Here is a 12595-nt window from a genome sequence, read left to right on the forward strand (position 1 = left end):
AATTAGTTGTCACGCCACTGGGCAATCACATTTATTTGCCAATATTTCCTTACAAACATTGAAAAACAAGAAGAGAGTTGCCGCTTTTTGTGCTTTCTGCGTGTGCTGACTTATAAATCAATGTCTCAGGCATGGTAACAAGCCTTTTTTATATGTAAAAGTGCATTTTTCCTATAGCAACAATAGTGCATATACAACATTTATAAGCTGATCTGAACTGGTCTTTAATATCATTGTTATAGTAAAAAGTTAGTTTTGTCCCCTTTTGATCAGGTAAACATCTGCACCTCCGTAAATTATATTTAAAGATATTCTTAGTAACACACATAATGTTAAAACCCAGCTATGACATTCAATAACATTCACAAATTGAGGAAAATTATTTGAATTTTTACGATGTATTGATTGCTCGATTGCTACCAAACTGTGGGTAGCAAAAAGTACAAGTGCTGCAATAGTAAAAATACAAGCTTTATGCGGCTGTATTAACATAGAGACTCCCTCCATTAGATAGAAAATCCACACAATTTTAACACAAAAATACGGCATTACAAACATTTAAAACTAGAACGTTTTATTAATTTTTCTATAAAATCTGAAGTTTTTAGAAATATATACAACTGTTCCCTTGTGCTTTAAAACGGCAAAGAAAAAATATGGGAAACATAACTGAATGTACAAATAACTTTTCAATAATGAGTGCTTGATTAATTTTATGACATGGGTTTTCCTCATAATGGGCAGTTCAGAAAGGTATTTTCAACAGCTGCTCTCCCTCCAGTTCAAACAGGTATGACACTGCCTCGATTTCCATTAAAAAGCCTCCAAACACAACACTTATCCTTCTGACCATATGCCTCCATAGTCTGTGGGGTCCTGTCATTGTCTGTAGTCTGTCACTAACAGTATAAGTGTCTTTTTTGCCTGTAAGGAAAACATCTATTGCGCATTATTCAAGTGACCCCATGGCACATCCAAATGGTATATTCCACTCTTTTTGTCTTGGGACAATAAGATTTTTTTTCTCTTTACCAAGTTCCTTAAGTGAATCCAGAAGAATACGTATTTTTCTGCAAAGAAAGGCAGCTCTTGTTGCATGAGATGGCTCAAGACAAACAAAAAAAACCATGTTGCATTATTTTTAACGCAGTTAACATAAATAAAACATGAACCTTGATTCTTTTGATGGCACTTTGATTACATAGTCTCATTTAGTTAAGGGCTTTACAAGTATTTTTGGGTTTAAACAAAGAGAGCTAGCTCATACACATGTTGGAGGGGGCCGTGTAGGCTCATATTTTGTACTGTGCCCTTTGAGAGATGGGTGAGGTTTGATGTAAGGCCTGCTGCTGGTGAACACACTGGCAGCCTTCCTGCTTGTCCTCTTCTTTAGCTTCCTGCTAAACACGTTCTGCCATGACTGCAGTGTCTTTGAGGTCCAGATCCACATGCCGCTAGTGATGCCCACCACCAGCAGCATGAATATCTTCACCATGAAGATCTCAACGGCGGGGATGGAAGTCTTCATGACGCACTCGTCCGACTCCGGCCCGCTGCTGTCCACACATTTCTGCTCCGCGGCCAGGATGCGCCAGTAGTCCATGTTGAGCCTCTCGTAGAAATAGCAGGCGATAACGCAGGTGGCCGGGACGGTGTAGAGCACGGAGAAGACCCCGATGCGAACCATCAGTTTCTCAAGCTTGTCTGTGTTCTCTCCTTCTGTTTTCATGATCTTACGGATGTGGAAGAGGGCAACAAAGCCAGACAGCAGGAATGAAGTGCCAATAATAAGGTAGCATGAGAGAGGAATAAGCACAAAGCCTGTGAGAGCTTTGACATCCATGCTGCCCACGTAGCAGATGCCCGTCAGCTCATCCCCCGCCACTTTCCTCATCACCAGGATCATGATGGTCTTCACAGCCGGGATGGCCCACGCTGCCAGGTGGAAGTAGCTGCTGTTGGCCTCGATGGCTTCGTGACCCCACTTCTTCCCTGCAGCCAAGAACCATGTGAGGGTCAGGATAACCCACCAGAGGGAGCTGGCCATACCAAAATAATACAGGATAAGAAAGACAATGGTGCAGCCGGTGCTCTCCAGACCCTCTTGGATAATATACTGGACCCCATTGTCTCTGTCACAGGCTATTCTATCAGCTCCCACAAAAAGTCTTACTAGGTAACCCACAGAGTAAACACAGTAGGACATGGAGAGGAAGATGATCGGCCTCTCAGGGTATTTGAAGCGCTGCGGGTCTATGAGGAAAGTGAGCACAGTGAAGGCGCTGGAGACAAAGCAGAGGATGGACCAGATGGCAATCCACACCAGAGAGAACTGCTTGTCCCCCTGACTCCAGTACACGTCCACTTTGGGATAGCATTTGGGGGCACATGACTCACTTTTCTCCACAAAGTGGAACTTGCCAGGATTGCTGCACGTCTGCTTGCTGATGCTGTCCTTTAAGTGCAGATCCTGCCCGCTCAGAGGCCGCTGTGGCCTGTAGTCTGGAGGCTGGGTGTGAGAGACTTTGGGAGGTTCATCTGAGCCGTTGTTGGGCGCCTCCATGCAGAGGTTGTTTGGGTCATTTTTGGTTGGCAGCCGGGAGCAGTCCAGGGAGTCGGGCCAGGGGAAGTTGAATTGTTCCAAGATGGGTGAGCATTTCACCTTTACCTGCTCACACATAACTCGGCATGCTGGGATGGGGTTGGACACCTGCTCCGTGCACATGGGAGCGTACAGTGAACATAGGAAAAATTTGAGATGACTGTGGCATCCAAACTGTATCAGCGTCGCAAACTCCTGCAGCTTTATCGCTGCCTCTTTTTGGTCATCGTGGCCCATGAGATTTGGCATGCGGGTCATGTTGTAGCCAATGTCTTTACACTGGGGGATGCTGATGTGTTGACATCTCCCCTCTCCTGACCAGTCGGGGTCTATTGAGCTAATGGCTGACCCCCCACTGCTCCCCAGGACCAGCAGCACACAGATGAGGCTCAGTTTAGCAGTTGAAAGCATTTTCCCTCTCTTGAATTAAAGAAAATATAGGCCAAATGTTCACCACTAACACATCACACAGGTTTCTCTCATTAAAAAATCAGTGATGAAACCTGGCTGCTGTTTGTGTTAGACAAATGTGACAAATAACTTACAGAACTATCTGGTGCAAGATCCTCGTTTCCACATTTTAGGCTTGCAAGAGTTCAATTAAAAAAAAAATCCCACTGTGGTCCGAAAATGTTTTCTCTATGGAAGACGCGTGCGTTTAGGTCCATGCTTTCAAGCGCTCAGTCTGTGGCTGAAGTGTTGGAGATACTTCTTCAGTCTTTTACACGGTGCATATCAGTCTGTGAGTAAAAGAGAATTGAAATGTTTTCCGATTTGTCCTTTTCTTGTTCCAAAAATACTCACTCATCTGTCCTCGCGTTTCATGTCACTTTTTCCGGAGTATCAGTCTGAGCAGCAGCGCGATTTCAGTCCTTGTGCGACAACTTGGGGAAAACACACAAAAAACAATTTCCTCTAGTCCTTTAAGCCGCTGCTCACAAGGCACCACAGCGAAGAAGTCAGCTAAATTAGTAAAATAAATATCCTCTGTGATCTTAATAAATGTGTCCCAGAAACGCAGGATTACGCTCCTCCCGTAAGCAGGCAGTTGATGCGTTTGGTGGCAGCACTCGTCTGAGCTGGTCGGAGCCTCCGTCCCGGTCTAACCTGCCAAAAGATCCGCCTTCAAAGACAGCTACTTTGCATAAGAAAGATGACACTGACACGCGGATTATTTTCAAATCGTGCGGAACAGCCTGTTCATTACAGCAGTTTCAAAGGCTTGCAGCAAACTTCCTTCTCCCTGTTTGTTAGTGCTCAACTGCAAACTTCCACTATAACAGGACAGAGACACAATTTTATGAGTATCCCCAAAATGTGCACAATATGACTCGCAGTGCGCAACAGAACCACAGTTTTGGTTACAACTGATGTTTCGCACATGTAACTGCAGGCCAGGTTTATACTATTATTTTTTAGCCACTTTGATTGCTTTCCCATGTGATTTAAGTAAAAAAAAAAAGAAGCATTTCACATCCCCTTAAGAGCAGGCTAAACTATAGCAAAAACAATTCACCGTTTTTACTTGTGCAATCCATGCTTTTAACATTATTTTATAATTACACATTTCCTGTGTTTTGGACCAATGCAACCTCTTTCTTTGAATAGCAGGTCAAAAACAATTCACCGTTTTTACTTGTGCAATCCATGCTTTTAACATTATTTTATAATTACACATTTCCTGTGTTTTGGACCAATGCAACCTCTTTCTTTGAATAGCAGGTCCGAGATGGGCTAAATTGCCCAATCAACATAGATTTTTCATTAAATTAAACTAAGAATACCTTAAGCGAAAAAATTATCCAGAGGAAAACTAAATTCATGATGTCGCTTCTTCACTGTAGGCTAAATCTTGACTGTATATGCATGGATCTATGAGCAGAGATGATGCTGTTCCCCAGAGACTTTCACATTGACCAGTGTAGAAAAAGTAATAATAAGGGTGTTAGCAAAATGTAAAAAAGTTGCATTACAAGTAGAACAATTATGCAAAATGAAAATGTACCGTAGCACAAAATATACTTAGTTTAAGGAGTATTTATTGTGCGGAATGCCCCCTGTTCAAAGTGTTAGATTACATTAATATGGTCAAGTAATATTTTTTCGTGTATTAACATGAGCAGCATTTTAATGCCTCAACTGTTTGCAGTGGAACTGATTTGATCTTCTTCATAAATGTTATGTTTTATGTTTTCATGAGTTTAAGAACACAGTGGTGTAAAATGTTATAATTCAAGTCAGGCACATACTTCAAATACGTCCTTAAGTCCAGAAGTTGAGTACATTTACTACATGCCATCTTCTATCAATCACAACTTCCTATATGCCTAAATTAATTATCTTTGCCAATTTCCTAGTTTAGAAATATGATTGGAAACCAAAGCTTTCAATATCATGTAATCAAAATTCAGTTTTGTGCAGATAACGTTTTGTAACTAAACTCAATAGAATATGCATAATTGATGCCTCATTAAGCAAGGTGAGTTTATTCACACACATAAGTTATGTGTGTAGTTTTTGTGCGGTTTTTGTACTGTATTGCATTTTATGTTATTGATTGTACCATTTGTTTAATAAATAATAAAAAAAATTGATCACAAAAAAAGTTATGTGTGTGAATAAACTCACCTTGCTTAGTGTTAATGAGATAACAACAAGGTTATGTATGTAAACAGTTTAAAACACTGGCTTTATTCTGTTCTCAGTTTTTGTTAGTCTACATGAAACATTGTTGAACGCAGGAGGAGGACAAACACTTATATGTATTTCCTGCTTTTTTTTAAGTGAAGGAAGTATAAAGCAAACAAATACGAAGGTAGAATTCCTTTGGATCTTTCTCACACATTGGAGAAAGATATTTCTTTAATTGGTTAAGTAAATGAATCATATTGCTCAACAGCATTCATAAAGCACTGTGCCAAAGCTAGTGGCTATTGTTCTCATGCAGAGAAACCAAAACCACCACTGTTGGGTGGGAAGTGTATAAAGCTTTAGTTCAGCTTCCACCAGTTTATTTTCTTTTGAGATAATTTGTTATGATTGCACATTGAATCAGTGGATTTTCTTTTGCATTTACCCCATGTTTTTACTACCTGCGCTATACCTGCCTCTCATACACCAAGTCAAATGACCATTTGCCCATCAGTATGGATGTGTTATCCTCAATATGTGTCTTGGCCCTATGGTAAACTGACATACATCCTGTGTTTTGCAGGGGATAGACTCCAACCCCCTGTGAGGCTTTTATTAGCCTATTAAAGCGAAACAATTCCTGTAGAAAGCTAGCCTATGCAAGACACAGCAGCAACAAAGTAACCTATATCATAAAATAAACCGAATACGACACATCGACACATAGTCTGCTGCAATAAACGGCACAAGTATACCTTGATGATGTATTGTAGTTACAGTGAGTAAGAACTCCATCTTGGTTTTATATTGCATCTTCCAGTGGAGGATCTGAGTGGCTGAGAAAGTAAAGGTTATGAGGCCTTCTGCCTTTCTTTATGTGTGTGAGATCCTCCAGACCTCACTCACATTACATTGTAAAAAGTGTGTGGTGGTAAGATTTATACTCCAGCCTGGCCATGGTCTTCATCAAGGGTGAAATACTGATCACAAGTAAACAGGAGTGCTTTAGGTCCATTTTTACAAGAGTCACCAAAGTGCTTTTAAAAGTATTTGAGAAATGTGTCCGAGCAAGATGAGAAACCTGGCACCAGCGTGCCTAAATGGTTTAAGCACAGCATATCTCAGTGGTGGCATTTCAGCTGTTAGCGCTCAGCGTGTGCAGCAGGAGCATAAATATAGGGTATGAATACACTTATGAACACAATACCCTCCTCCTATGCAGCACATGTGCTTCTCCATTCCCCTTATCCAGCTGTTAACATTTGAAAGGGTTTGGTCCAAATTCAAGGGAAAAAACATCTATGCTCATCGGATTATCAAATAAAAATGCCAAGGCTAATGGGTTTGCAACAATGGATTTAGCTCGCACACTATTTTATTTTCCTAATATATACCATTCTTTTAAACTGGCAATCATTTGTGCTATGTTAAAGTCAGTTTTGTGGGAAATTCATATTGATATGCAAAACATTTTCCTTTGTCAAAAAAGCCCAGATGTGAAGCAGCATGCATTTGATTTATTCTGACCCTTCACAAGGACAACAGCTGACATGCCTGCTCTGGCCCTCCCTCCACTAGACCTTTTATTGTGTAGTTGATGTGTAGAAGTAGAACAAAAAGAGATGACAGCTTTAATGTGAAGAAGAATAATGTAATATCAATGTGTTCACAGATCCAAGGCTAGTTATGCTCTCCATTTACTGATCATCGCGCTTCCAGGAAACCCTGTCTGGCATATTTTAAAGCAACTATCTGCCCCTATTATCGCTGCCTTTGGTGGAATAAGTCTGACAAGATGTCAGAGTCTAATAAGAAGACACAGTCTACTGGTCTGTTGTAATTCATCGCCTTTGTTCTGTTCTCACTCCTGTCTTTCCTCCTGCCTCCCACTCTTTTAAGATTGTTGATGATATCTCTTTGAAAATGAGAAGAAAAGGGGAGGAATCAGGCCTGTTCAGTCTTTAGCATACGTAGCCTCAGCAGCTACTGTCTCCTTTATGATTTGTAACACCTCCTGTTTCATATTACAGCTCGATTCTATAGCTTACTTCTACTCACACAAGTGCATCACACAAACACACTCTCACACACAGCAACTTTATCTCATCTCTGAAACCACATGTGTGTTGAAGAAAAAGCAGTGCAGCTCCATCTCTGAGAAATCAGCAACTGTGAGATAATTCTGTAACTAATAAAGTGAAAGGGAGGGGGGGGGGGGGGGCCTTTGATGGCTGAAGCTGAAAAGATATATTATTTTTTGTGTGTGTGGGATTTGCGATGTGTGATTCTATGGAGCGCGCTCGCTCCCCTGCTGCTAGGCTCTGGCTGGAAGCTGGCCCCCCTCTGACTAATGTTATGGAGAATCGGAGGAATTTTATGGCTGTCTTTCCCCTCAGCCCCCTTTTTTCTTTTGTTCCCCTTTGAAGAATGACTTTAGACATTTTATTTACATATTTAACCATGGATGAAAGAAATGAAGGGTGAGGAAGCAAAGCTCCTTGGATTCTTCAGGGAATTTTGATCAGTAAAAATGAGTTGAAGCTAATACAATTTTGTTTGCATTGCCTGAAATGAGATTGGTATCAAACACGGCACTATGATGGTGACATTTCTGAAATTGACGCCATCAGTTCTTTGATGGGAAACATGATCTGCCTTCATCAATTCTCTATCAGTAAGAGTATCACAGTAGTTTCTCCTAATTGCTGAGGTTAGATGACTCACATGCTGTTCCAACATGTGAGGTATGCTATGGGAGAGATGGGGGACGTTTTAGACATGTTTGGCATTGTTGTCTGCATTGAAAGGGCATGTTGATTAAACGTACGGGTGGGGTAGAGCTATAATCTTCTTAAGCAAGGCCCTCCTCTTCTCTTTCAGAGAGCACAATGAGAAGAAACAACACACTCAGTTGGAGGTGAGACTATTTGTCCACATGCCCTGCACATTGTCCAAGGATCCTGTTCTCCCTCCCGATCGCACATTCAGCGTTTAGCTCTGGATGATCCTATTTACCAACATAATCTGTTATTTTCTCTCTTATTGCCACTCCACATTTTGTGAAGAGGTTGGTGCCAAAGAAAGAAAGATAATGGTAAAACATCTGAACAGGGACAGTAAAGACACTAGTGGTTATTGAAGCAAAAGTCTGTTGTTCGCCACTTCAAAATATATTTTTTGCAACTGCAAGCAAAGATAATTCTGCTTAATATCACACGTGCTATTTTTCTGTCCCGTTTGAAATGCTGGAGCTCTAATAACAGCGCCGAATTTAGTAAAGGGTCAGACGTTTTGAGGAAACGCATATGAATCAAGCAATTAATAATTGAAGAGCCCTGTCAACATCAAAGCCGGCAGTATTCTTTGCTCATATGGATTAAATAGTTCAATAAAGTAACTTATTAATGAGCACTAATTTGTTTCACTCTTCTTTTCACTTTGCTCCAATAAAACCTGCTTTGTTTTAATACTATTATTATGGTAAGCGTGCCATCAGCTGAAGGTTAACCCGCTGACCTCATTCATTGTGTATTGTGGTTGATAAGGGAAAGTCATTGCGTTATTGTAAGTGTTCATGGAGTAGATTAGTATAATTATAAATATGGTGGACTTTTAAATGACTCTAGAAGCTGTCACCCAATCTGCAATAAACAGCAACATAATGAATTTTGTTTGTTATGAAGCCCAATAACATCTGGGTTGAGGCTGCTTTGAAACAGCAATATTAGCTTAGTGGGGTGTTCTTACATCATACTCTTTCATGTGGTGGTCGTTTAACAGCAGAGAGAAGAGGAAGGGAGGAAGGAAGGAGTGGTGGAGGAGAAAGAGGGTTGTTGAAGCAATGAACCGTTACAGGCAACTGCTTGCATTTTTGTCATAGAAAGTCACATTAGACCCAGTAGACATGTTTGAAAGAGCTGATTCTGCAAAGTTCTTTAAAACATGAGCGCGATTAGTAAACATTATAGATTAAAAAACAAGGAGAAAGGGGGAAAACATTTTATTGCCTGCATCGGTGAAGGACGCTGATGGCAATATTATTACCCAAGGTCCTCGTGGGGGCACTTGAGTGTGAATTGCTAATCAGGAAGGCTTCTTCTGGTCTAATCCCTCTTTGAGTGGCCGGCCTGGAATCAGCCCGTCTGGGGAGACTCCCCACTGCTTCTGGCTCTGGAGGCTCCATTCAACTGCGCAGCCCTCCTGTCCCATTCCCACAGTCCCCTCACACTGTGCACATGTGCGCACACACACATGTGCACACACCCACACACACACTCATCCTCCTCCAAACAAAATTAGATTAGACCCTTCCCTTTCTCCCCAGCAAGGCGCTGTTCTTTTCTCTGCCCGGTCATTTATCCTATACCCTTTTGTTTCTGCTTTATAAAAGAGAAACAAATTCCCAAACAACTCCACTCCTAAGAATGTAGTGGTTTAGAAAAAGGACGAGGGAAGGGCAGACATCTTTAGCAGACCTTAGGTGAGCCTATAATATCGCCATGCCTTTGGTGTGTCAGCTCTAATGATGTGTGGGGGAGAAGAGTGGTGTGGAAGAGCAGTGAGAACAAAGCCAGCTGTGTATCATGTCAACCTGTTACCCCACAACAACAGTGAGCCGTTTCTGACAGCAACACTAAGGACATCTTTATTGTGGCCCCTCGCTAACATTGTCCAACATTTGCTCTTCTTGGCTGTAAATCCTCCCTGACTAGAATAGATAAAGTGCAGTTGGCACACTGTCTGCATGCGGGAAGTGTACCAGTTTGTCTGTGTCCTGCAGTATCAGTTGTTTTTGATTCCTTGTATCTTTTTCCTTGTAAACCAGTAATGGACCCTGACACATATAGGCAAAAATAAAGGCCTCTTTTGAAAGGGTCTTTTGTAAGAAAGCCTGTGTGGAAGCTTATTCCTCCTGGTTCAATGTGCAGCCAAGTTATCCCAAAAGCAGCAAATTGAGATCAAAGCTAAATTAAAGCTGACTCGTTCAAAGCAAGATAAAAATGTGTGAGCCTGCAGCAATATTTTCTCTATTGATTTCCTCCTTTGCTTGCACTCCGTGGGACTGTGCTGGCTGTGCTGTGCTCAGCGCCAGCATTGGAGACACTAAGGCTGCTGCAGGGAGAAAGGAAATGACTATCGATACAGACAGAAAAACACTGTCATAATGATCAGGCATACATTTCACACAGCGCTTGAGATCTAAGTGATTGAGTAACTTTTTATTGCCTTCCAAATCTGTTTTCACTTTGCTTTAAGACACAGTGAAGAATAATGAGAACAACTAATGGCAGGCATGAGAGTGGAATGAAAAGCAAGCATATGAAAGGCATTGTCTTGTGCTGTTATTAGCTGCAATTCTCTAGATAGAAACAGGCGTGTAGCACCAAGTTTTGTCATTGTCTTCCCATCCGGTGCATGTATCTCTTTAAAAAGAAAACACATGTGGAGCCTATTTCTCTGAAGTTTATTTAGATTTGCAGGAGTATTTGAAGAGTGTCTTTTTCAGACATTTTTCTGGTCGTTTTTTTATTTGCTTTTAATGCACAGCACTAGAACAAAGAATCAGGCACAGGTGAAGTCCTCAGTGCTGCACAGCAGATAACTGCACATCGGAAAAATGTCAGCTTTGATTAGAGAGAGCTAGCTCCAATGCGATGTTCCAATAATAACACAACAGCAAAGAAAGTGTCTTTGTTATGTTGAACTCGAATCTAGGTAATTACGGGTAATTTGCTATCTCTCTACTTGTGTTGCAGGTTTTCGGCAAGGTGTGAAGGCTTGAGTGAAGGTGCAGGTGAAGGATTCAGTGGTGTGTTTGAAGTCCTGGGAGGGATTGACAAGCCTTGCAGTGAAACCTGAGCAGTTGTGAAGACAAGCTGGAACAATCAGAAAATGTCTGCAGAAACCGCAGACCTAGAGAGTTTCTTTCTTTCTGGTGTAATTTTCCTCATGTTGGATCTTTACACTGTCTTGCACATCAATCTTGATCTACAGAAGAACAATGTAGCAAAAGATGTCAGAAAGCTGATAAGAAAACTAAAATGTCTGTCACTCGACACTAGAGGCTTCAACAACTGACAAAATATGAGTTCTTTCTTTGTTTTATATGTCTCATGCAAGAGTGCATTTGCACATCTTTTATGCTTTCTTCCCCTTTCTGTTGTGAGGCTTAACACCTTGGCGGGCTGAAAGGAACATGAATCAAGCTGAGGAAAATGTCTTTTAATCTGTTTCAGACATTGTTTCATAGCTGTAAGCATTCTTACCTCATCTATGAAGCTTCCTCTTCAGACAGAGGGATCACTGTATCTGTAGGCATTCCTCCGGCTCGAATATCAAAACAGCACTAGATAACCTGTCATTCTGCCTCCCAAGAACATAGACGTTGCTGCGTGATCAAGCTTGTGGTCCAATTTTGAAGAGATAATTACCCCACAATGGCAAAACATGTGAACTTTAAAGGTTATACCATTGTGAGATGATTTAAAGGAACACACAGAATCACACCTGCCCTAATCTTGGAATAAAAGGGTGTTGTCGTGAAAAAAAAAAATATGTCTACAATGTGGGAAATAGTGAAGTGCCTCAAAAAGAAAAATAAGTGATAGAAGCAGTACAAATATCTTGTTTTACACATTTCATCGCATGTCAAAGAGACAGCTGCTGGTAACCCAGTTATGGAAAGTATCTGTGGGCTTCTTCGTTCCCATATGCACTCTGTGGCTGTTTGACTTTGACGCGATTGGTGTTCAAGAGATCTCCTAGACATTGATATCAAACTTAATACCAAGCGATTTCCATTTCACACCAGTGCCTCCTGAGTGATCGAACGGGGAACCTGCGACATATGCAACATTGTCAAAGAAAAATCGTCCTGTTTGACATGCACGTTCCATACATCCTGTTTGAAATGCTTCAGTCTTATCTACAAAAAAGGCGGGATGGTATCTTTAGGGGGAAGGTTTGTATTGACTGTGATTAAAGAAAACACAAAACAATAAGCATTCATCTTAATCTATCAAACATACATGCAAACGCACACATTTGTTTTTCTGCTTCATGTTTGATTCAACTAATCCATTCCTGCCTAATTTCATTGGAAAGAAAGTTCATGAGGAGGCTTTTCAAGAGAGATTTCAATTCAGTTTTATTGGTGGTGTATCCAATCAGAAGGTGTCATGGCCATTTCCACTGATCATAATTCCATTGTTGAGGTATACTAAAATAGAAAAATACTGTGCAATTTTCCAAACTCACATTGGTTTCGCATACAGCATCTCTGTAAAGTATGTGTATTCAGCAGTATTCACTTTCTCCACTAAACGGCTCGCTGCAGCTCCCCCCCTCCGTGATTTCCTTGTT

The 12595-nt window shown here is 41.1% G+C and overlaps 1 protein-coding gene across 1 annotated transcript; it reads right to left on the reverse strand.

The window, feature by feature from the left end:
- Positions 1 to 553: 553 nt before the first annotated feature.
- fzd10 (frizzled class receptor 10) lies at positions 554 to 3734 on the reverse strand. The gene has a single exon (XM_079686392.1). The coding sequence runs from the start codon at positions 3011 to 3013 to the stop codon at positions 1262 to 1264; it is 1752 nt and encodes a 583-aa protein (XP_079542518.1). The 5' UTR covers positions 3014 to 3734; the 3' UTR covers positions 554 to 1261.
- Positions 3735 to 12595: the final 8861 nt, after the last annotated feature.

This window comes from Notothenia rossii, assembly GCF_949606895.1.
Source record: "Notothenia rossii genome assembly, chromosome: 6".
Taxonomy (NCBI): domain Eukaryota; kingdom Metazoa; phylum Chordata; class Actinopteri; order Perciformes; family Nototheniidae; genus Notothenia; species Notothenia rossii.